A 25,888-nucleotide genomic window follows, 5' to 3' on the forward strand; every position below is an offset into this window, starting at 1 on the left:
GCTAGGCTGCATTGTTTCACCACCTGCTGAGGGCACTGCTGACCCAGGAGAGGGAGGCAATGGTGCGGATAGAATTAGCACTCTGTCCGCCTGAGCCATGCATGAAACCATTAACAAGGAAGGAAGAAAAGGAGACGAAACCAGGAAAAGGACATGAACCGCAAAAGTCATTCAGGGTGCAGTTGTTGGCAAGTTGTCGCCCAAAGCGTCTCAGAGCCCAGCCGCGGGGTGCTGCTCTGAAGAGAGACAGATGAGACAGAGAAGGATCTGTCCTCAAGTATGTGAGGGGAAGGAGGGAATCAGATGTAAAGAACTGTCCTGCCAGTAACCCAGGTCCTGCTTTGACAGAGCTGTTTTTGTTCTCCAAAGACCTGGGGAAATGTGTGTAGTGCATACGGCAGGGGCATAGGTGCTGGAACTAGGAGTCCCCCTGGCTTGAAGTAGTTTCCATTATATGCAGGGTTTACACTTTGGTTCAAGGGCTCTCAGCACCTCGACTACAAAAATTGTTCCAGCACCTCTATGGCACAGCTGCATGTGTGAAACAAATGATCCCACCCATGCTGTAGGGCAGGGGTTCCTAAACTTTTTTGCTTGAGGCCCATCTGTGCAGCTGCAATAGGCCCTGTGGCCCACTAGTAACATTTCTTGTGGAAAATTTTAATTTAATTATTACATACATATGAACTATAACACTAAATCAATACGTTTTGTTTTCATTGTAATATGAACAATTATAATGACAGAAATCCCTAACAATATGCACTCAAAGAAATGTTTCAAGATCTTTGAAACCAAACAATTTTAGTAGAACTACACTTTAAAAAAATGTTGAGCAAAATATGGCATTCAGGGAAAACACAATTTTGTTTAAAACTGAACAAGATTACACAAGTCCCATGGAGTGTAAAGATTTACTAAGAGCTTGACTGGAGAATGCAGTTGCGCAACTTGTGCCAGTGAACCACCCAGGACTGTGTCGTGGCCCATATTTTGGGACCCCCTGCTCTAGGGTACGTTTGTGTGTGTCACTGTGGTGGCACCCAGCTTTGGAACAGGACAACCAGAGAGAGAAATTACAACGGAGCAGAAAACTTGGCTGCTTCGATTGACCCCATCTCAGAATAGAGCAAAGGGGTGAGGTGGGGGGCACTGCATGAAATTTAAAAGGCAACAAATTTAAAATTGTAAGATGAATTTTTTTAGCATAAGTCACAATTGTCCTATGGAACTCATTGACACAAGATATCATTGAGAACAAGGGCCTAGCAGGGTTTCAAAAAGGAGTAGACATGTATATGGATAAACATCCACAGTTCTTCTTCAAGTGATTGTTCATGTCCATTCCAAGCAGGTGTGTGCGCGCCGTGTGCATGCCAGCCAGAAGATTTTCCCCTATCAGCATCCATAGTGGTGCCTTCATGGTGCCCAATATAGGGCCCCGCCGACACTCCACCCACTCAGTTCCTTCTTACAGCCAGTGATGGCTAGGTGGAACTTTGCTCGCTCTTGCAGCAAGAGCCTTAGCAGTATCTGATAGATCCTAGTTGTATATAGTTCTCAGTTTGTTAATAGTTAGTTATAGTTAGTTGGTAGGATGTTTTTTCCCCGCTCCTGGGGTATGCCTGGGTCTCCAGGATTTAAGATCTGCGAGGCCTGTGGCAAGTTTATGCCCAAGAGTGATCCTCACTCTTCCTGCGGGTTTCCACCCCAGAACCCTTAAAGACCGAGAGCAGAGACTAAAACTCCTGCTGATGGAGGCGGCATCGAGACCGCAATCTGACTCGGGACCCAATGACCCAGCACCGAGCACGTCCTTTTCGGTGCACAGTGCTCCGGCACCAACGGTGCCTGAAATGGGCCTGGTTAAAGACTCTAAAGCCCACCGGCACTGCCACGGGTTGGCCTCAGTACGGCATTGCTTACCATCCCCGGTGCCAGTAAAAAAGAAGATGCCAGTGAGGAGCCGTTCACCCCTCTCAAAACTTAAAGGGTCATGACAAACTGCCTCCTCCTTGCCTCTGCCCAGGGTTTCGTTGACTCCTGCCCTGGCTGGGGTCCAGTCGAGTCTGAACCCTCCCCGGTCACCGGACCACCAAGGGGACATACAGCCACCGTCGACACCGGAGGTGTTCGACCTGATGCGCCTGCCGGTGACATCCTTCCTGCAAAGGAGGGACAAATCGCTGGCAACCGTGCACCCCCTGTTCCACTCCAGGGATAAGCCAGCCATGATGGCCTGCCAGTCTCCATCTCCGTCACCGCCCGTGCAGATACAAGAACCACACCGCTCCCCGGAGTCGGGGCACCGCTTGTTGGTGACTCAGGATACTGCTCCTCCGTGGTCCTCTTACTCGGAGACCTCGGAATCAGAAGCAGACTCTAATCGCTCCAGTAGGTCGCGGAACAGGAGGTCCAGGTCTCGGCGGAGTCACCAGTCATACCAGGCACCGTGGCAGCAACAGTAGCAACCACCTGCCCAATGTCCCTTCTGGACACCCTGGGCTTACCATCAGAGCCAGGGCCAAGTCCACGGTCCGCATTCCAGAACTGCGTCAGTGTCGTCAGCATCCTTCGTGCCACAGTCAACACCGGCGCTGCCACTGGTGGCACCATCATCTGAGGGAGCGGCTCCGCTGGCTCAGATAGCGGCAGCACTGATAACTCAACCAGCTCTGGCACCGTTTCTCCAGGCAATGGCACCACCGGAAGCTCCAGTTCTGACCCTGCTGACGCTGTCGAGCTCAGTACTGCAGGATTTGTCGGCCCTGGCACTGACCGTGGTGCCAAATTCTCCACGGATCAAGTACCGGGTGCCGAGGGACCCCAGGGGGGCTGAGGGTAGTGAACAGGGCCCACTACCTGTTCTGTCATCCTCGCCTGACGAAGTGGTCACGGGGACATCGACGGCCCCGGCTCTGGAGGACAACCGTGTTCTTCAACAGCTCCTGAGGCTGGGGATACAGGCAGAGGAGGTGGAGGAGGATGTAGACCCTGTCATTGATATCCCAGCCCACTCTGGCCATCCAGGGTTGCATTGCCACTGATTAAAACAATAACTGATACATCTAAAAATCTGTAGCAAACCCCACTTCTCTGGTCCCTACGGCCAAGAAAACCAAGCGCCACTACTTCGTTCCCTCTGAGGGGTACGAACACCTTTATACCCACCCTCCCCCAGACTCTTTGGTGGTCGTTCCGGCCAATCAGAGAGAACGCCAAGGGTTTCAGGGCTCCATCCCAAAAAACAGGGATGCCAAGAATTTGGCTGAAAGGTCTATTTGACCGGGGGCCTGCAGCTCCGTATATCCAACCAGTAGGCCATAGTAAGCCGCTACGGGCACAACACCTGCTCGTCTATGGCTAAGTTTGTGGAGCTCCTGCCCCATGAAGCTTGGGTGGAGTTCTCCGCACTCGTGGAGTTCTCCACACTCATGGAGGAGGGAAAGTTGGTCTCCCAAGCATCTCTGCAAGTGGCTCTAGCCGTGGCGGATGCAGCCTCCCACATGCTGGCCACAGGGCTGGTGATGAGACGAGGCTCCTGGCTGCAGGTCTCTGGACTCCCACACAAGGTCCAACAGATCATACAGGACCTGCCTTTTGAGGGATCTGCTCTTTTCTCTGAAAAGACAGATAAGAGACTTCATAGTTTGAAGGACTCGAGAGCTACCCTGCGCTTGCTGAGACTTCACATGCTGGCCTCAGCCTGCCCCTCAGCTTTATCAACCACAAAACCACCAGGATATTCCGTGTAGGTGAAACAGGAGTGCTAAGAAGAGGCAACATCCCTCCTCTGGGCAAAACTCTGGCCAGCCCAAGCCTCCACCTGGGCCTAGACCACCCTTTTGATGGTACAGTCGAGGATGGTTTTCCAGTATGATCTCTGGATCTTACCTTCTCGTCCTGTCTATCCCCTTTCTACTGTGCTTGGTCCCGAATCACTTCAGACCGCTGGATGCTCTACACAGTAGAGAGGGGATATGCCGTCCAATTCTGTACCCCCCCGCCCCTCCAACCCCCTTCCCCGTCCCTCTTCAGGGACTCCTCTCACGAGCAACTTCTATTTCAAGAAGTGCAGTCCCTCCTCTCGGTAGGGGCAGTGGAGGAGGTTCCTCAGGAGCTAAGGGGCAAGGGGTTCTACTCCCGGTATTTCCTAATATCGAAGGCCAAGTGGGGCCTCAGACCCATCCTGGACCTGTGATAGCTCAACAGGCACATAAAGAAGCTCGTTTCGCATGGTCTCACTAACCTCCATCATCCCCTCACTGGATCCAGGAGACTGGTACTCCGCCCTAGACTTGAAGGACATGTACTTTCATATCTCAATAGTCCCACATCACAGATGCTACCTCAGATTCGTGGTGAGCAGAGGCCACTATCAGTTTGCTGTCCTCCCATTTGGCCTGCTAACTGCCCCCTGAGTATTCACAAAATTCATGACAGTCGTCGCGGCATTCCTGCGCAAATGCCAGATACAGATTTTTCTCTATCTTGACGACTGGCTGATCAAGGGATGCCTAATAGCCCAAGTGGAGGCTTAGGTCAAATTCAAAAGAAGGACCTTCCTCTAGTTAGATCTCCTAAGCGAGGAAAAATCTACCCTGTCCCCGGTGCAGAGGATAGAGTTCATAGGCATGGTCCTGGACTCTACCCAAGCCAGGGTGTACCTCCCAGAAGCCAGGTTTTGCTCACTTCAGGATATTATACAGGGCCTCAGCCAGTTCCCCACGACCTCAGTAAGGAACTGCCTAAAACTGCTGGGGCACAAGGCTGCATGCACCTAAGTGGTGCAACATGCCAGACTCAGACTGCGCCCACTCCAGTCTTGGCTGGCGTCAGTGTATCGGCCAGCTCGAGACGCTCTGGACAGCATCGTAACCCTGCCCCGTCCAGTGTTGGACTCCCTCCTGTGGTGGCTCAACTCGCGAGTGGTTTGTGCGGGAGTGCCCTTTGCCAGCCCTCAGCCCTCTCTCTCTTTGGTGATGGACGCCTCAGATCTGGGCTGGGGAGCTCACCTAGGGGACCTCAGGACTCAAGGCCTCTAGTCTCAGACGGACCTCGCTCTACACATCAATGTCAAAGAGCTGAGAGCGGTGCATCTGGCATGCTACGCTTTCAAAATCCACATAGCAGGCAAGTGTGTCTCAGTCCTCACAGACAAGACCTTGGTGACGTTCTGTATCAACAAACGGGGGTGCACGCTCCTCTCCCCCGTGCCGGGAAGCCCTCGTGCTATGGGACTTCTGCATAGAGCACTCAATCCACCTCATGCATTCCTCATAGCAATTACCTTGGCTTGATGGGTTTTGGAGGTCAGGGCCCTCACGTCTGAGCCCCCTTACACAGTTTTTCATAAGGACAAGGTCCAACTTAGACCTCACCCAGCTTTTCTCCCTAAGATTGTTTCCCAGTTTCACATCAACCAGGACATCTTCCCCCCAGTGTTGTACCCCAAGCCACACTCCTCCAATAGGGAGCGCAGACTGCACTCACTGGACGTACGTAGAGCCTTAGCCTTCTACATAGAGAGGATTAAGTCATTCTGGAAGTCCGTCCAACTCTTTGTGGCCATGGCGGACAGAATGAAAGGTCTCCCTGTGTCCTCTCAGCATATCTTGTTGTGGATCACATCCTGCATTTGGGAGTGTTGTGGCCTGGCGAAGGTGCCCGCCCCGCCAATTACTGCCCACTCCACCAGGGCACAGGCCTCCTCGGCAGCGTTCCTGGCACAAGTCCCCAGTCAGGAAATTTGCAGAGCAGCTACGTGGTCCTTGATACATACATTTACGACACACTATGCAATTATACAACAGGTCAGAAATGATGCTGCCTTTGGACGGGCTGGGCTCCAATCTCTGACCCCACCTCCTGAGGTTTGGCATATGAATCACCTGCTTGGAATGGACATGAACAATCAGTCGAAGAAGAAAAATGCTTACTCGCTTTCTCGTAACTGTTGTTCTTCGAGATGTGTTATTCATGTCCATTCCAATACCCACCCTCCTCCCCCTCTGTTGGAATAGCTGACAAGAAGGAACTGAGGGGGTGGAGGGTCGGCGGGGCCCTATATTGGGGGCCATGAAGGCACCACTCCAGGGAGCGCCTGGGCCGACCCTACAGACACTGCTAGGGGTAAATCTTCTGGCTGGCATGCACACGGCTCGCACACACCTGATTGGAATGGACATGAACAACACATCTCGAAGAACAACAGTTATGAGAAAGTGAGTAACCGGTTTTTACTCTAGCAAGGATAAAAACTGAAAAGGGATAGAAACGCTCAAGCTCCAGGTCATCAGGTAACTATTAATTGCCATGTTTAGGCAGAAACTTTCCCTAGAGGTGGGATACTTCATAATTACATGATGGAAATTCTTGCACCTTCCTCTGAAACAACTAGTATTGTCCCCTGTTGGAGACAGGATGCTGGTTTGAGCTGAAGGACAATGTGTCTTCCTTGTGGTTAAATAAACTCAAAGTCTGGGAGGCTGCAGAGATGGCCACTGATTGACAAAGCAAAGAAACCATGATTCTAATAGCCTAGTCAGGGCCGTGTGTATTTTACTAACACACCATGGCATTCTTGAGAGTATCTGCTGCACCGGCTGAGCTGAGGCCAGTGGACTCCCTCATTTAGTAGCCTTCCATCCAGATTGGGCTTGCCCATCCCAGTGCTGTCGCTTTGAGACTGGGTGTTCAAATGCTCCTTCTCCCCTGTAGGCAGATTCACCTCCCCCAAATCCCAATTCTTCCCGCTCTGCAAAGGGAAGGGGGAGTTCCTGCCTGCCCACACTTAGTGCACGCGTCCCTCAGAACAAAGCTCTGCTCTGCCTTTGAGCCATCACTTCGGCAAGGAGGAAGCAATTTCCTCAGCACAATTTTAAAACTATCTATAGTATTTCTAAAAAAGTTTAAGGACCAAAGGAGAAATGTGTGTGCTACAGAGATATTGGCAGTGTTTTGGCTGGCCTACACAATTCACTTGTTAATCACTGCTCATGGGTAAGATGCTGATAATAACTTCGTACCACACTGCACTGTGATGTCCTGATTCCACTTTGGAATAATCAAAGCAATGACTAGCTCCTTGTCCCTTCCCCCACAGCTCAAGCACCCAGCCCTGGTCTTTCTGCAGAGGACAGTGCTTGCTAGGACAGTGTTTTGTGGTAAAATCTTGGCTCCACTTAAGTCAATGGCAAAACTTTTCCCACTGACTCCAGCAGGGTAACTTTTGAAGAAAGGGTGGAAAGGGCCATGACATCTGGTTCACCTTCAGGAAAGGGGTGAGGTTGAGCAGGGGGTTGGACTAGATGATCTTCTGAGGTCCCTTCCAACCCTGATATTCTATTATTCTAGTCTATGTTTCTTTGATAAGAGAGCAGTGTGAAAGCTTGCCATGCCCCTGTTCTGTAGATAAATGGAGGAATCAGGCTCCAAAGCTATCAAGCAGGCTCCGTGTTCACTCAGAAATACTACATGTAGCTCCTTGCACCAGGCCTGATGTGGTGGGGAATAGAGACCCATGTTCATCCCTCCCACTTTTCCCTCCAGACATACACATTATGAGTAGGGCCCTACCAAATTCACAGTCCATTCTGGTCAATTTCACGGTCATAGGATTTTAAAAATCATAAATTTCATGATTTCAACTATTTAAATCTGAAATTTCACAGTGTTGTAATTGTAGGGGTCCTGACTCAAAAAGGAGCAGTGGCATGGTGGGGAGGAGGGTTTGCAAGGTTATTGTAGAGGGTGTTTGTGGTACTGGTACCCTTACTTCTGCACTGCTGCCAGCAATGGCACTACCTTCAGAGCTGGGCAGCTGAAGAGCGGTGGCTGCTGGCCGGGATCCCAGCTCTGAAGGCAGAGCCACCAGCAGCAGCGCAGAAGTAAGGATGGCATGGTATGGTATTGTCACCTTTACTTTAGCGCTGCTGCCTGCAGAGCTGGGTCCTCAGTCAGCAGCTGGCACTCTCCCGCCACCCAGCTCTGAAGGCAGCCAGCACAGAAGGGTGGCATAGTATGGTATGGTATTGCCACCTTACAGTTGCACTGCTGCTGCCTTCAGAGCTGGGTGCCCGGCCATCAGCCATTGCTCTCCAGCCACCCAGCTCCTAAGGCTCTGAAGTATGGGGGTGGCAATACTGCAACGCTCCTAAAAAAAAAAACCTTGCGACCCCCCCCTGCAACTGTCTTTTGGGTCAGGACTCCCAATGTGAGAAACGCTGGTCTCCCCCCCGTGAAATCTGTATGGTATAGAGTAAAAGCACACAAAAGACCAGATTTCATAGGGGAGACCAGATTTCACAGTTTGTGATGAATTTTTCATGGCTATGAATTTGGTAGGGCCCTAATCATGAGGGATTCCCTTAGCTCTGCCCAATCTTGAGCTGCTTGGGAATTCCCCTCTGCTGTAACCATTTGCAGGCCACCTGGAGAAGTTTGTCCAGGGTTGTCACGCTATGTCACACCTGACTCAGCAGCAGCCCAGACTCCACACTGCCCGTCCCTTCCCTAGGATGCACTTTCTGTCCTATGGGCAGCTCTAGGCAGACAGGAGCAGGCTCTGTTTAGCAAATCACAACAGTTAGGGCTGGAATGTGTCTGGCCTCACATCAAGGCATGGCATGGTGTGGCGTGAAGGCTAGCCTGCTCTGGGTGACACACAGCAGCAACAGTGCTCACTGCAGATCTGTGTGTGTGACTCATGGCCAAAGATAAGCCAGTCAGTGAGTCACTCACACCAGTGGTCGCCATGGAGACAGTGGTGTGCTGGTTTGTGAGCCCTGTGCCTGCAGGGGGTAGGTGGCAACCACAAGACACAGACTCACGTGACATGGGCATGCCTTCCCCAGCCCTCTCGCTCTTTTCTGGCTGTGTTTCACTAGTCTTGGTTTCCAGTCCTCTCAGATATTTGCATTTGGCATGAGTAACCCAGCGAGGGTTGTGCCCTTCTCTCTCCATTCCTCCCTGCAGGTGACTAGCTCCAAGACGCACATGTAGGACACAGAGACAGATGGATGTGGCTGTGCCGGTAGCAGTGCAGGACCATGCCTGTTGTATTGAGTGTGCTTCTCCTCCTCTTTCGTCAGACCCTCCTACTGGGTAAGCTCCACTGTGACCTGGCAAGGAGAGGGTGGCTAGGGGTACTAAAGGATTCACAATCCTAGGCAAAAATGGTTACGCAGCCTCAGGACAGCTGTGCAGTGTTGGCCCCATAGGATCTCTCTCTGTCAAATACCTGGAAAACCTAAATGTACAAGCTCAGTGAACAGCGCAGTGGCTTTGCTACTGAAGAGTCCAAGTAAAGGCTGACCTTCACTATAAGCAAAAGAAAAGATTTTTGACAGCCTGCCTTGTTAATATCCTAACAGGACAAGTTGTTCAAAACTCTGCATAGCTTAGAGCCTTGTTATTGATAAGCTATTGACAGTTTATTAGGAAAAAAAATGCTTTAGTGAAAGCATGTGGCTGATGGGATAAAGAACTCAAACAGCAAGGTCCATGGGCAGTTTGAAACCATAATTGAGCATCTGTGTGGGAAGCAGAAGGGAGAAACTGAATAACAATAGAGTCCTCTGTGTACATATGGATTATAGGGTGTGCATACATGCATGATATGTATACAGTGAAATCTTTTCCCACCTCCATAAAGAGATGACAGAATTTTTTTTATCACACTGGGTTTTTTCTTATGCAAAATAACTTTTTGACCAACACACGTTTTCCTTTGGATTGAAATTTTGGCTACAAAACCAAATAAAAAAATCATTTTTGCATTTTGGGGAGGCTTTTGCTTTCCTTTTTCTCCTATTTTTCCACTGTTTTCCAGTGGTAGAAAAAGAGAAAGATAAAGGAAGTTTTTTTAAACAAGAGAAGAAAAAGAAAACCTACAACTTTTTTGGTGTTCAGGTTTTAATTTTGTTGGAAAATATTAAAAATTCAGCAAAAAAATGCAAATGAAATACATGTTTTACACTTTGATCTATTTTTTTTAACACAAAATATATAGCGTTTTTCAAACAGCTCTAATTCTAGGCAGACTGTGCACTAGCTTCCCCCACCCACACACTTCTAGTTCATCTGTGCAGGCCAGCAAAGCGAGGCCAGGAAGCAGGGACACTGCACTAAACTGAGGTTTTGTTTACACTGGCACTTCGTCGGCAAAACTTTTGTTGTTGAGGGATGTTAACCCCCCCGCCCTCCGAACGACAAAAGTTTTGCCGACGAAAAGTGCCACTATGAACAGCGCTTTGTTGGCAGGAGCACTCTTCTGCCAACGAAGCTGCTGCTGCTTGTGGTGGGTGGAAATTTTTTGTCGGCAGGAGGGCCCTCTCCTACCGACAAACAGCAGCTACACAACGTAGTGGCACAGCCACATCGCTAAAAGTTGCATAGTATAGCCATAGCCTAAGACTGGTCTGCACTCTTCAGGTTTGTCTAATCACTCTGTGTGCACTTGGGCACAATGGAATATCAGGTTGCTTGAACCTCAGATTCCATGGGTGTAACCAAGAGCAGAACTAATGCTAAGTACTGTTGTTGCTGAGGAAATAAGACAATTGTGCAGGATAAATCCCCATGCTGCAGTGACCTCCTTAGATACCAAAATGTTATACTTTGGGTATCCTTCATATGCTGCAGGTCTCTGCCTGACAGCTGACCAATAGGAAAGCAGCACTCTCTTCCCTTAGGTTTATGATGCTATTGATCTGCTTTCCTTTGTTTTCATTTCAAGGGATGCTGTCTCCTCCACAGAATGTGACACTAACATCTGAAAATTTCCATATTCTCTTGGTGTGGGAGCCCGGTTCCGGCTCAGGCAATGGCACCCAATACGAGGTTCAAAGTTGCCAGCGGTATGTTACAGCCGTGAGCAGACTGACTCTTCTTCAGCCAGTTTTGTGTATTCCTAGGCCCATCTTTAACCTCTCTGCATTCTAGGCTCCTAGTTTCTTAATGGTCAGGTTATCCACCCTCTTCCTGGCTTCCCTCTTCTACCTAGAGCAGGGCGAATAATTGATTTTTAGGTTCCATGGCAGTTTTGAAAAATCAAACAAAAATTCAGTTCCATCCATGCCGAATCCAGGATTGCGATCATTTTCTACAAATCAAAAAAAATCCATTTTGGGTCAAATGAGACATGTTTCATTTGACCCAAAATGTATTTTTTCAAACATTTTTGAAGGGCTAGATTCACAACCTGGAGGTGTGGAGCAGGAGCTGCTGGTGGTGGTGTCCTTCTTATAATGTGTAGGGTATGCACCTGAGATGTCCCCAGGTTTAAGTCCATCCTCCAATGGCTAATTATTTATACAAAGTGGAACAACTTCAACAGGAGAGACTTGCTCCAGATTATCCCAAAGCCCAGTGGTTAGAGCATTCTCCTGGAGACCCAAGTTCAAATCCCACTGTCTGAGGTGAAGGAGGAATTAAACCTGTGTCTCCCATATCCCAGGTGAGTGTCCTAACCACGGGGTTGAAGGTTATAAGGAGGGCACCACCGGCAGCCATTTTATGAATGGTGTCTGAGTCCTGAATAACAAACGTTGGGCAGAAACCATTCAGACAGTTTGTGTCCAATTTGTGAATAATTTCTGGTTGACTGAAACTGCATTTTTCAGTGAATGAACTATTTGTCTGAAACATTTTGCTCAAGTCTAATCTGGCCCAAGCAGCCCAACCAACAGCAGACATGTGAACCCCCCACCAGAAAGGGAGGAACTGAGTAGGAAGTGGAGGGCACTATGGCAGCCAGAGGGTTGTTTTTTAATTAAGTAAAAATATATGCATATTTTCTGACCGTTTCAACTGGCCAAGATGGCAGTGGATGGGGTGGAGGTGGAGCAGAGGATCAGTCTTGGCTATTCCCTCTTCAGTCCACAAGATTTCCACCTGACTCACCTGAGCAAGGTCTTTCCTTCTGGAGTCTCCCTGTCTGAGGGGGGATTAAGTGGAGCTGGGAGGAGGTGGTGGGTAAGGAGTGCTGATGGCTCCTTCTTGTTGTGTTACTGTGTCTGCTTCCACGTGCAGCTCTTCTAACTGGACCAAAGTGGACACCTGTTGGAGGAACAGCACCAGATCATCACACACATGCAAACTGTACTTCGAAGACATACACAAATTGTACTGGGCCAGGGTGAGAGCCATGGATGGAGCCCTGGTGTCCGAATGGGCCATTTCCAATGAACTACAACCGTACAGAGACAGTAAGGACCTTTGGGAGCCCAAGGGCAGAAAGAGGGGCTAAGCAGTGACTGTGTACAGGGAGATTCCCCAGGGGTTTGAGTTCCTGGAGGTGGGTTCCTGCGCTCGCTGGGGGAGCAAGATGGGAGGGCAGGGCCGCCCAGAGGATTCCGGGGGCCCGGGGTCTTCGGCGGCGGGGGGCCCTTCCGTTCCGGGACCCGCCGCCGAAGTGCCCCGAAGACCCGCGGCGGGGCCCCCCCCGCCGCCAAATTACCGCCGAAGCCAGACCGCTGCTGAAGTGCAGCCCGGTCTTCGGCGGTAATTCGGCGGAGGGGGGCCCCCGCCGCGGGTCTTCGGGGCACTTCGGCGGCGGGTCCCAGAAGGGAAGGGGCCCCCGCCGCCGAATTACCGCCGAAGACCGGGCTGAACTTCGGCAGCGGGTCCCGCTCCGTCTTCGGCGGTAATTCGCCAGCGGGGGGTCCTTCCGCCCCGGAGCGGAAGGACCCCCCGCCGGCGAAGACCGGGAGCAGAAGAAGCTCCTGTGCCTGGCCCCGCAAGAGTTTTCCGGGCCCCCCGGAGCGAGTGAAGGACCCCGCTCCAGGGGCCCCGAAAAACTCTGGTGGGGGCCCCTGTGGGGCTCGGGGCCTGGGGCAAATTGCCCCTCTTGCCCTCCCCCTCTGGGCGGCCCTGTGGGAAGGGTTTATGGGATGGTTGATACTGATGGGGAAGGCAACAGGGTTCCGAGAAGGTAGGAATGATCTACCAGGGTGGAAGACGATAGTGATTTAGGTCACAGTGTTTTGAGTAGGCCTGGGGAGTACAATGAAATGTAAACTTCTGGGAGAAATTCGGAGGCCTGTGTGTGTGTGTCAGGGGTGGGAAGGTTGGGTTGGATGGTCGTGGTGGTCACAATCACACCTGGCCTTGGAATCTGTGAATGTCCCTGTTCATCCTGTTTTTTTTCATAGGCCATGCAGAGAACAGGATTTCCTAATTTTCTCATAACACTTCGACAATCATTACAATCTAATCTCATGCTTCAGGGATTCAGCTGGTTGCCTGCTGGGGCTGGGAAGGAATTTTTTTCCTTGATGCACAATTGTATTCTGGTTGGGTTTTTTTTCCCACCTTCCTCTGAAGCATCAGAGATCAGCCATGGCAAAAGACAAGATACTGGTTGGGGTGGACCAGTGCTCCGAGCTGGTACAGAGAATCCTCTGTCTTAGACGCCTGACTTGCGTGTCTTGCTCACATACTCAAGATCTAACTTATTATCAAACTAGGGGTCAGGAAATAATTTTGTCCCTGGTCATACTGGCAAGAACCTTGGAGCTTTTTGCCTGCCTCTGCAACATGGGGCCATGTCTCACCTGATCAACTCCCTGCAATGGAAGGGCCTCAGGCACTGCTGGCTTCTCGGTCTCTCCTGGTGCCTGGCCTCACAACAGTTTAGTCTCCTGAGGACTGAAATGCTTGGGTTTGACTGAAGTTGTTGGACTCAACACAGTGTGTTTGGGTGGAATTTAATGATCTGTGCTATTCAGGAGATCAGATTGGATGGTGTAATGGTCCCAGATGGCCTTACATTCTATGAATTGATGCAAGGGGATCATGAGGCAGTAGTGAGAGTGGATAGAGTAGTCAGAGGAGGGCAGGTGAAATGAGGACATGTTGAAGCCCTGGGCATGAGAGTTTGAAAATAGAGGGAGAGAGAGAGGCTGAGACCGGGAGCTTGAGAAGTGAGGAGGAGATGGAGTCAAGGGGGCAGGTTTACAGATTAAAGGTGGATAGTGAAAAATACCCCTCTGAGTCAGCGATGGGGTGGAGGAGGAGGCTGGCTGGGAGAAGGTTCTTGCTGGATGGGTGTCTTGTCCCTGATGAATCCCATGAGATCCTGGTGAGGGGAGGGGTGAGAGTCCAAGGCAGGGAATGTTTTCTCTGGAAAGATGGGGGTGTCTCTTTCTGAGCTAATGCAGATTCACATTTTGAGTGTGACTGAAGGTGCTGAGATGCCCCAGTGGTGACCAGAGCAGACAGCTAGCCAGACAGGGACACAAAGAATAGCTGCTGGGCAGGGGTAGACCCAGGAGTCCGTGCAGAGTCATCCTGCCAGAAAGGAGCCAGCTGATAGCAGAGTCATGCAGAGTCCCAGACAGAGAGAAGGACCAAGCGTCTTCCAAGCCTTACTTCTGTGTCCCAGAGCCTTCCCCCAACCCCACAAGGATGTCACTGTAGAGGAGTGAATGAGGAGGGTTTGTGCACAGCAGGTTGCCTGAATCACAGCATGGGAGGCTGGGGAAGGAGGTTTTTTTCTCATTCTTCCTTGTTAACTGCCTTGTGTTGTTTGTAATCCTCTCTGAGGTCACAATCTGCTCATATCTCATTGTCAGATCTGGGAGAGCTGGTTATTCTGGCCAGTCTCCCCAGGCACTTTCCTGTTTGTACCCATTCTGCTGTGCCTGCTCTCCCAGGGAAGGCAACTTATCTCAGGTGTTCCTTTAGGTGCATTTTAGGGCCAGCCAGAGGTGAATCGGGGCATTTTTGAACATGGATTCACCTGGCATGGCTTCATTCTCTGACTGCAGAGAAGTAAATTAGAGGTAGAGAACTGCCCAGTCAATATGCCCTCACTGTGACCTGTAGAGACCCCATTGAAGGGTGAAAGGTTAGTTCAGTTCCATGCCCTCATTCCTTGGCCATTTGCTGATATTGCTGTTTGGAATGATGGATTTACATGGTTGACGTATGTCCCACCACTAGGAACTGGACTGAGACCATATCACATGGGCTGTTCATCAACTGTCAAATGATAAGCCCTGTCACTCACTGTCAACCTGATCCTGATTTGAAAACAGCAACCTGCATGAGACAGGGCGCAAGCCATTTCCAATCCTAGAGAGACAAGCTGGGTGAGATGACATCTTTTATTGGACTCTCTGTTGGTGAGAGACAAGCTTTTTGAGCTCTGTAGAGCTTGTGTTCAGGTCCTGAAGAAGAAGAGCTCTGTGTAGCTTGAAAGCTTGTCTCTTTTGCCAACAGAAGTTGGCCCAATAAGAGATATTACCTCACCCACTTTGTCTCTCTAATATCCTGGGATCAGTACAGCTACAACAACAAACAAATGGCCAATTCTGTAATCCCGGACAGGTAAATTCTGATTCCAGAAGATTTGTAGGTGATAGTATATCAAGTAGATGGAGACACCTTGGTTTTCCAGGGCCACCCAGAGGGGGGGCAAGAGGGGCAATTTGCCCCAGGCCCCGGGCCCCACAGGGGCCCCCACCAGAGTTTTTCGGGGCCCCTGGAGCAGGGTCCTTCACTCGCTCCGGGGGGCCCGGAAAACTCTTGCGGGGCCGGGCCCAGGAGCTTCTTCCACTCCCGGTCTTCGCCGGTGGGGGGGTCCTTCCGCTCCGGGGCAGAAGGACCCCCCACTGGCGAATTACCGCCGAAGTGGGACCCGCCACCGAAGTTCAGCTCGGTCTTCGGCGGTAATTCGGTGGCGGGGGGCCCTTCCGTTCCGGGACCTGCCGCCGAAGTGCCCCGAAGACCCGCGGTGGGGGCCCCCCACCGGCGAATTACCGCCAAAGACCGGGCTGCACTTCGGCGGCGGGTCCCGCTTCGGCGGTAATTCAGCAGCGGGGGGGGGGAGGGCCTCCGCCGCAGGTCTTCAGGGCACTTCTGAGGCGGGTCCCGGAACGGAAGGGCCCCCCACCGCCGAAGACCCCAGGCCCAGAGGGGGCGGCCTTGTGGTTTTCAGATACTAGGTGAAGATGTAGAGTTAGCAGGCATAATACTCTAGTTTTTACCTTTTGATCTGAGTAAATTTAACGTGGGAGTGAGAGTCTGCAGTTGGCACTGGAGGGATTTTATCTCACAGTAGAAAAACGCAGCTGCTGTCATCAGGGCTGGCTCCAGACACCAGCCTACCAAGCATGTGCTTGGGGCGGCACCTTAGGACAGGGCGGCGCTTGGGGGTTGTTTTTGTTTTTTCTGGTTCGGCCGGGCGGCGCTGGTGGGGGGGGCCTTGGGTGGCGTGGTGCGGCGCTGGGAGGGCGGGGACTTGGGCGGCGTGGTGCTTGGCGGGGGTGAGCTTCAGTGGCATGGCATGGGGTGGTGGGGACTTGGGTGGCGCGACGCGATGCTCGGGAGGGCGGGGGGCTTGGGCGCACGGCGCTCGGGGTTGCGGGGACTTGGGCGGTGCGGTGCGGTGCTCAGGAGGGGCGGGGGGCTTGGGCGGCGTTATGTGATGCTCGCGGAACCGGGGGCTTGGGCGGCGCGACGTGATGCTCGCGGGGGCGGGGTCTTGGGCGACGCGACGCTCGCGGGGACAGGGACTTGGGCGACGCGACGCTTGGGGGGGTTCAGCGTCGCTCGCGGGGGCGGGGCGTCGCTCTTTTTTTTTTTGCTTGGGGCGGCAAAAATGTTAGAGCTGGCCCTGGCTGTCATGACGTAGTGAGGCACATTGCAGTGAAACATGATGGTTTGTTGTATCGTCATGTTGACATTGTCATGGCTGGATGCAGGGAGAATGTTATCCAGCCTTTCAAGGGCCTCAAAAGTGACTTCAGGATTTGTGAATGCTGGCAGGTCATCCAGAAGGATCTCTGAAGATGTGCGGAAACGGGTGCCACCCTTTGGTGCCAAGTGCCATGTTTGTGTGGAAAAGTGCCTCTGTATTTTCTAGACAGAGTTGGAACAGGAAACTATCTGGGGAGGTAAAAGGAGCTCTTGAAGAGCATAAGGTTGGAATTTATGGCTTCAACTATCCTTAAAGGAAAGGGCGTAGGAATCCTGGCAATAGAGGATGATGCCCTTGGAGTCTAGCTGGAGAAGAAGATTGGGCAATGTCTTTTCTGTGTCCAGTCTAGACAGAATTAGATATAGCCAGTCTTCCTGCAAATCCTTGACTGACTTAGATTGTAACCTTTTTGGGGCCCAGATCAACTTTCCATTATGTACAGTGTAACCCACTCACCTCCAAGGTGTGATGTTCTGTCCCCTTTAATGAGAGAGCGAGAGAGAGAGAGAATAAATATATATATAATATATATTATATAGTATAATATATAAAGTAATATATATAATATAAATATTATATAGTATAATATATAAAGTCTGCTCTACTGCCTTAGCTAATGCAGTTGGCTTTTAGCTCATGCAGTAGAAGGTCATGCACTAAGCTCTAGAGGTCCCAGGTTTGATCCCACCCACTGGGGTCTGTTGGTGTTACAACAGCATCTAGCACAATGAGGCCCCGGTCCCGGAATAGAACATCTGAGCACTATAGTAATACCAATAATAATTAATAAATCCTGGGCACAAATCCCTATAAAAATTGTGAACTTGTGAATCTCAGTGAAAGGGAAGTGTCATGGTACTTAGCAGAAAATGTTCCAGAGAACACTGCCAAGCAGAATTAGGGACATCTCTGGACTAGAGACATTTCTTAGCATTTAAAAAAATTCCTGTGTTTTTAATCTTTCCAGTGGCTTTTGAGTGTGCAGTTTCCATGTCCCCATTATGTGCCCATCGGTTGGTTTTGGTTAAGACATTAGCAAAAGCTGAAACACAGTGGTTAGCACTGCAGTGCCACTCTTGCTGTATATTTGCACTGAGTATGCTCACACTGTTGCATGTTGGTTGGTATGTGTACTGTGTGTATAAAGGCTGCATACTGAATAGGGCTGATTAACTGAGGACAGGTGCATCACTGTTTGGGAAGGAATGGCAAAGGGGATGGGGATTAAAAGTGGTTGGTGCCACTATTAACCGGGTTAATGCCTCTTTCCTTTGTCCCAAGCTTTCTGCTGTTGTACTCTGAGTGTCTCTGATGTTCAAGTGTTTGATGAAACAAAAGTGTAGTCGCTTTGGGAACGTCTTGTTTCATTGAAAAACTCATGACTTAATGGGGAAAAAGAGCTGGAATAAATGGACTGAAATACACTGGCTGAAAATAACCCAGTTAAAGGATTCTGTTACTGACTAAAACTCCTACTGAGCTTTGACAGTGGTGCAAGGGAGTGTGAGATGGAGAGCTAGATTCACTCCCCTTTCAATGGTGCTGGGTTGAACTATCCAGATCAAACCAAAGCTAAGAGCAGTGAGGGAGCTATAGAGACTGGATCTTCCACTGGCCACACAGTCCTTCCAGGTGATGTGTGGAATAGCCCAGGATGGAATAACAGTATTAAGTCCTAGGTAGGATGGAACAGAATAGCACAGAATAGTCAGAGATTGGATTTCTCCTATAGGAGCATTTGCTCAGGACAAGGCTAGGGTTCATTGGTGGAGCAATGGAGGTACTGAATAATTACCTTGACTGAATAAATTCTCCTCTTGCTCCCAGGATGAGGATTTGTGACTGAGACAGTGAATGAACACAAAGATGGAATTCTAGAGACAATTGAAATTTTTCTGTTGCAAAAGGCTAAGGTTAGGGTTAGTCCAATTGAAAATAGCTTTTTGATGAACTGACAGTTTTTTGCAGACATTTCTAGTTTGGGATTATCAATTTTTTGACCAAAACCTGAACAAAAAAATCAATGAAAGTGGGGGAAAAAATCAATTTCATTGAAATGATACACTGGGGAAAAAATAATTTCCTAAGCAACTCTACTGAAATCCTGTCATCCCAGGAGCTGGGTGTCTCTTCAGGATTGAGCAGTCCTGAAGACCAAGTCCCATCTCAGGTCTCTATGTGCAGCCAGAGCATGAGCCTTAGCTCTACTTGAAGGTTTATTTTATACTCTAACTCCAAGTCTGAGTTGTAGAGTCATAGAATCATAGAATCTCAGGGTTGGAAGGGACCTCAGGAGGTCATCTAGTCCAACCCCCTGCTCAAAGCAGGACCAAACCCAACTAAATCATCCCAGCCAGGGCTTTGTCAAGCCTGACCTTAAAAAACCTCTAAGGAAGGAGATTCCACCACCTCCCTAGGTAACCCATTCCAGTTCTTCACCACCCTACTAGTGAAAAAGTTTTTCCTAATGTCCAACCTAAACCTCCCCCTCTGCAACTTGAGCCCATTACTCCTTGTTCTGTCATCTTCTACCACTGAGAACAGTCTAGATCCATCCTCTTTGGAACCCCCTTTCAGGTAGTTGAAAGCAGCTATCAAATCCCCCCTCATTCTTCTCTTCTGCAGACTAAACAATCCCAGTTCCCTCAGCCTCTCCTCATAAGTCATGTGCTCCAGCCCCCTAATCATTTTTGTTGCCCTCCGCTGGACTCTCTCCAATTTCTCCACATCCTTCTTGTAGTGTGGGGCCCAAAACTGGACACAGTACTCCAAATGAGGCCTCACCAGTGCTGAGTAGAGGGGAATGATCACATCCCTCGATCTGCTGGAAATGCCCCTACTTATACAACCCAAAATGCCATTAGCCTTCTTGGCAACAAGGGCACACTGTTGACTCATATTCAGCTTTTCGTCCACCGTAACCCCTAGGTCCTTTTCTGCAGAACTGCTGCCCAGCCATTCGGTCCCTAGTCTGTAGCAGTGCATGGGATTCTTCCGTCCTAAGTGCAGGACTCTGCACTTGTCCTTGTTGAACCTCATCATATTTCTTTTGGCCCAATCCTCCAATTTGTCTAGGTCCCTCTGTATCCTATCCCTACCCTCTAGCGTATCAACCACTCCTCCCAGTTTAGTGTCATCTGCAAACTTGCTAAGGGTGCAGTCCACACCATCCTCCAGATCGGTAATGAAGATATTGAACAGTCCTGCTGGGAAAAGCCAGCCCATCTGGCTCTTGAGATAAAATGTGCTCAACCCTTCTGCCCAACAAGGCTATGAGCAACAGCAGTGGTCTCCAACCTTTTTACACCCAAGATCACTTTTGAATCTAAGGGCAACCCAGAATCTACCCCGCCCCTTTCCCGAGGCCCTGCCCTTTCCCCAAAGCCCCACCTTGCTCTCTCCATCCCCCCGTCTCTGTCACTTGTTCTCCCCCACCCTCACTCACTTTCACCGGGCTGGGGTAGGTGGTGCGGGCTCTGGGCAGGGGCTGAGGGGTTTGCAGTGTGGGAGGGGGCTCTGGGTGCCTGGGCAGGGGGTTGGGGTGCAGGAGGCAGTGAGGGGTGCAAGCTCTAGGAGGGAGGTTGGGTGCAGGCGGGGGATCCAGGCTGTTGCAGAATGTTGGGGTACAGGGTGCTGGCCCTGGGAGAGGGCTCTGGACTGGGGCAGAGTGTTGGGGTTCAGGAGGGGGTACAGGGTGCTGGCTCTGGGAGGGGGATCAGGGCTGGTGCTTGGGGTGCAGGAGGGGGTTGGGGTGCAAAAGGGGATCTGGGGTGCTGGCTCTGGGATGGGGATCAGTGCTGGGGTTGGGGTGCAGGAGGGGTACAGGGTGCTGGCTCTGGGAGGGGATCAGGGCTGGTGCTTGGGGTGCAGGAGGGGTTTGGGGTGCAGAAGGTGATATGGGGTGCTGGCTCTGGGATGGGGATCAGTGCTGGGGGTTGGGGTTCAGGAGGGGGTACAGGGTGCTGGCTCTGGGACAGGGATCAGTGCTGGGGGTTGGGATGCAGGAGGGGATACAGGGTGCTGGCGCTGGGAGGGGGTTCAGGGCTGGGGCACAGTCTTGGGGTGCAGGGGGGGTACAAGGTGCTCACTCTGGGAGGGGGCTCAGGGTGGGACTTGGGGTGCAGGAGGGGGTTCGGGTGCAGAAGGAAGTATGGGATGCTGGCTCCGGGAGGGGGCTCAGGGCTAGGGGTTGGGGTGCGGCCACTTCTGGGAGCAGCATGGGGCTGGGGTAGGCAGGGAGTCTGCCTTAGTGGCAGCCCCACTGCACTGCCGGAGATCACGATTGACTGGGAGATCCTCTAGGACCACTTGGTGACCACTGAGCTACAGAGTTCCAGTGGAATATTCAAAAATTCCTTGGACACTTAAATTCCTTGGACTTTCAGGCTGCCTAGAGGCAGCAGTAGGCTTAATGAGGCCTGAGATGAGTGCAATCTGAGAAGCACAGAGCAGGTTGGCAGGAAACAGGTGCTAATGGGAAGAAGTGAGGTTTTTTACCCACAAAAGCTTATGCCCAAATAAATCTGTTAGTTTTTAAGGTGCCACCGGACTCCTTGTTGTTTTAATGGGTGGTAGTCAACTGAAAATTTGCAATAGTTTCTGTAGCTTCCAGACGTGGCATATGTCACCACCAGACAGCACTACTGCCAGACCTACCAGGAGAGAGGATGAAGTTACCAAACTCTAGACAGGAATCTACAAAAAGAAGGTGATCGGTTCTAAGAAAACAAGTAGCCTGACAGTTATGCCTTTTCTCTTTGATTTTTACAGCGATTGTGGGTCCCCCTATCCTGACTCTTATACTGGTGAATGAGAATCTGACCGTAATTCTGTCCATGCCACTCACCCCTTATCGCAGGAGAAATGGCACTTACAAGTCAGTCCAGAAAGTGCTACCGAACTGGAAGTACCGGATCAGCCTTTCCGAAAAGGGTGTTCATATCAACAACGTAAGCAACAACATTCACCGTATGTTGGGAGGAGAAGAGGAGGTTACACACTTCTGTGTGATGTGAGGATGGGCAGAGTGGTGGGTGATTTCAGATATTGTGCTGGGTGACCCTCACAAGGGGCAGGGGTTGGGTTTGGTTTGGATAGAAAAACGTCAAAGTTTGGATGCTTATTTGAGCTTCCTGAGTCAGCAACATTGGGCTGGAAATCTTATGGGATCATGATTACTGGTCCTTCAACTTCTGATCCCAGCTGGCACCCTTCCCGGTGATGGTTTGGTACCTCTGGTTTTGGGACCCAGATGTTTGGAGATGGGCAAGAAACTACTCCTGTGGACATTTCAAAAGGGATTGAGTTTGTTTCTAGAACTGGGTTCTAGCAAAGGCTTGAGGATAGGGGTGGTTTCTTATTTTTCCAAACTAGTTCACCCATCCCTAATCAGGAGATGGAGAGGGAACTCTTGTAAGTGAAGGGCAGAGAGACTGGAATGCCTCAGAAGCCATTAGATGGCATGTGTAAAGGGGGAAGACATCAAGAACAGAAATGCAGACAGAACTATGGATTAGGTATGGAAAGTACTTATCAGAGGTGATTAAAGATCCCTGAGTGATGGGGTAACATAATTTGCACTGGAACTAGCTGACAGGTAGCTGCAGAGAGCAAATGCAGAGGCAGGAAAGGTCCAGAGAAAGGCAATGAAGAGAGACTGACAGAGCAAGAGTAGTTAAGTCAGAGAAGAGCTGTGGAAGAGAGGATGTGACAGAGATATATATAAAGTAATGAATGGGAGGGACTGGTAAATCAGACACTTCTATTTTCTCTTTCTCCTAATGCAAAGGGGACACTAAGTGAAATGAAAAGACAGCAAGTTTCAAACTGACATAAAGAAATTTTTTTTTGCATAATGAACATGTCGGATTCTTTGCCACAGGATACTGAAACTAACAGCTCAACAGCATTCCAGAAAGCATTAGACATTGGGCTACTGTGTTCATGGATAAGAAAAATGACTGAAATTACATTAGCTAAGATAAAAATGCACATGGGATATTAACCTGCATAAACCAGCCACTACCTACTTCTTCAAAGGAAGAAACTGATCCCACAGCCATGTTATTGCGGAATTGTTCACTGGGGAGGTTTTAGACCAGGGGTGGGCAAACTTTTTGCCTTAGGGCCACATCAGGAACTAGAAATTGTATGGCGGGCTCTGAATGCTCATAAAATTGGGGTTGGGGTGCGGGAGGTGGTGTGGGCTCTGGGGTGGGGCTGGGGGTGAGGAGTTTGGGGTGTAGGAGGGTGCTCTGGGCTAGGATCAAGGGGTTTGGAGAGCGGGAGGGGGATCAGGGCTGGAGCAGGGGGTTGGGGCATGGGGACGGGCTCAGGGGGTGCAGGGTCCGAGCGGCACTTACCTCAAGTGGCTCCCGGAAGCAGTGGCATGTCCCTTTTCCAGCTCCTATGTCACGAGGGTGACATGAGTGAATTTTTGCTTCATGGTGCAGTTGTTAGGCAGGTGATGTCATGGCAATGTCTCCATCTCTCCTTAAGGTGTCCTTTCAGCCAGAGGGCAAGATAACTTCGCACACATTTGAGTATCTGAAACCAAATACCGATTATTGTGTCACAGCCCGTGTGGTCAGAGAGCAAAGCAAGGTGTCTGTGCAATGTATCAAGACTCCAGACAGTCCAGCAGGTAAGACAGCTCCAGGGCAGTGCCACTGCTGTATTCCCTGTTCAGACTTCTGGTTTAGATCTGGGGAATGGATTGATTGGTCAGGGCCATGGCCATCAAGGACAACAGAGACAGAGAGTTGAGTCTGTGAGAGGAGGGTGTGTGATTGAATTTGTCGAATCTGCAGAGCCCCATGAGCATAGAGAGTCATTGCTCCCATGGTGTAACATGGCTGGAGCTTTGCTAAGCATTCCAAACCATGTTGTTTCTAAGGGTAGCCATTTAGAGATGATAAGGAGTTAACTACTGACGGCATGTTGTGCCCCTCTTACCTGGATTGCAAATAGCACTCAGGTGCTAACATCCTCCCACCCACCCTGTAACATGTCTGGCCATTGAACAAGACCCAGCTGTGGGCATGTTCCGGTAGGAGAACAAATAGAATCATAAAATATCAGGGTTGGAAGAGACTTCAGGAGGTCATCTAGTCTAACCCCCTGCTCAAAGCAGGACCAGTCCCCAACTAAATCATCCCAGCCAGGGCTTTGTCAAGCTTCACCTTAAAAACCTCTGAGGAAGGAGATTCCACCACCTCCATAGGTAACCCATTCCAGTGCTTCACCACCCTCTGAGTGAAAAAGTTTTTCCTAATATCGAACCTAAACCTCCCCCACTACAACTTGAGACCATTACTCCTTGTTCTGTCATCTGGTACCACTGAGAACTGTCTAGATCCATCCTCTTTGGAACCCCCTTTCAGGTAGTTGAAAGCAGCTATCAAATCCCCACCCCCCCATGGTGCAGCAAGGGCACCCTTTCAGTCAGTGACCACGCCCCAGCTGGCTAACGAGGGGGTGCAGAGTAGCATCTCCTTTGGTGTAAGTGACGGGGGTAACACACTGCTTGGTAAGACACCCATGTGGCGTGTAGCAGTCCGAGTGATTAGGCCCCTAAAGGTGGGTCAGCGTGAGCATTTCTCCCTCCCCCCACTTGAACTGTTCTTAATTCTTTTCAGATTTCCTCTGGGACCTTGTTCTTGTTCTGGTTGCCCTCCTCATGCTGCTTCTGCTGAGCGCTGTTGGCTTCTATTTCCTCAAGCTCTACATGTATTCAAGTGTCTCGAAAATGCCCTTCCCCAAAACACTGGTGAGTGAGCAACAACTCCTGTCAAGCGTCAGTAAATGGCACTGTATTGTTACAGTGCTGAAGCCATGCAACAGTTAGGCTGTGCAGTGTCTGGACATTCCAAGCCTTCTAATTCTTACAGAGCATGCTTCCTGTTCTGGAACTGGCAGCTCTTGGGTCGCTCTGCTGGGCTGTGAGTTCACACGGATACGTTTGATAGGGATGAACAGTGATTGACGAGGGAATCGTTGAGTGAATGAAATACCTAACGGAGAGCACTGGAGGAAGTTTCGGGAATGAGACAAGAGGGGAAGAATGGAGAATAACAAAGAGGGTGGAGCTGAGATATTTTCTAAGTAGGGTTGTCAATTAATCACAGTTAACTCAAGCGATTAACTCGAAACAAATTAACTCATGTAAAAAAGTTAATCGCGATTAATCATGTTGTCAGATTGTTACCGGTGTGGTGCTTTGCTCTCTCCAATGTTGATATCACTCGGCTGCGTGCGTGTGTTCCCTCTGTGTGCTGCCCCAGCTCTGCGCAGATAGCTGACACAGCAGACCCGACGAGAACCCCACAAAGTCCAGTAAGATGCAAAGTCACGTCGACTAGGTTTATTGCGACCTCAGACACAATGGCAGTTCCCTGTAGGTTTCTTAGCCTAACTCAGGGCATACTACGAGAAAGTGCCTCTTGGCAATTGACCCGGCTCAGTCAGTGGGGCGGGACTTTCCACTGCCCCCTCGGCCGGACAAAGACACCGCCCCAGAGATGCATTCTTATACACAGATACAAACAAGTTACACATCACACCTGACGTATTGAGGTGCAACCTTTCTATGTAGCAAGGTACAACCCCTCTACGTAGCAAGGTGCCGCCTCTCACCTTGTACATGTTGGTTTGATCAAAACAACTCTATCCATCATATTACCCTTTTGCCCCTGTCATTGGGATGGTTCGGCCTGTCCTTTTATTATCTATGAAATGTTCCAGTATAGTGTATTCTAATGCTGTGTTTATACTTGGGTATGCTAGGTGAATATATGTTTATGCAACATCAGCCCTTTCCTTGCCAGCTTCTGTGAGCAGGGCCTGCCTCTGGCTCACAGCTTAACTTTGCTTTATGTTAGCAAAGTCTTGACCATTATTTTAGTTCAGGCCTCAGGCCTCATACCGGGCCTCTGATACCAAGGTTTATATCTTAGGGCCTCCTCTTACTACAAATCACAGTTTTAATCACACTGTTAAATAATAAAATACCAACTGAAATTTATTATAAATATTTTGGATGTTTTTTCTACATTTTCAAATATATATTGATTTCAGTTGCAACACAGAATACAAAGTGTACAATGCTCACTTTATATTATTATTCTTGATTACAAATATTTTCACTGTAAAAAGATAAACAAAAGAAATACTATTTTTTCAGTT

General features: G+C 50.0%; 1 protein-coding gene across 4 annotated transcripts in view; it reads left to right on the forward strand.

Annotated features, from left to right (window-relative positions):
- LOC120372581 (interleukin-20 receptor subunit alpha-like) overlaps positions 1–25,888 on the forward strand; it is a 30,664-nt gene continuing 4,776 nt past the window's right edge. For 2 of the 4 annotated variants that reach the window (XR_005585054.1, XM_039489817.1), the window contains exons 1-7: positions 1–277; positions 8,977–9,105; positions 10,739–10,859; positions 12,034–12,209; positions 21,476–21,654; positions 23,204–23,348; positions 24,343–24,473. Coding sequence is in view for 3 of the 4 variants with exons in the window: in XM_039489817.1 (XP_039345751.1) it covers positions 9,051–9,105; positions 10,739–10,859; positions 12,034–12,209; positions 21,476–21,654; positions 23,204–23,348; positions 24,343–24,473 (807 nt within the window). In the remaining variant the exon portion in view is untranslated. Of the gene's footprint in view, positions 278–6,110; positions 6,225–8,866; positions 9,106–10,738; positions 10,860–12,033; positions 12,210–21,475; positions 21,655–23,203; positions 23,349–24,342; positions 24,474–25,888 lie in introns of those variants that run through there. The other 2 variants (XM_039489819.1, XM_039489818.1) reach the window with 2 other exon arrangements.

Source organism: Mauremys reevesii, linkage group 9, assembly GCF_016161935.1.
Source record: "Mauremys reevesii isolate NIE-2019 linkage group 9, ASM1616193v1, whole genome shotgun sequence".
NCBI lineage: Eukaryota > Metazoa > Chordata > Testudines > Geoemydidae > Mauremys > Mauremys reevesii.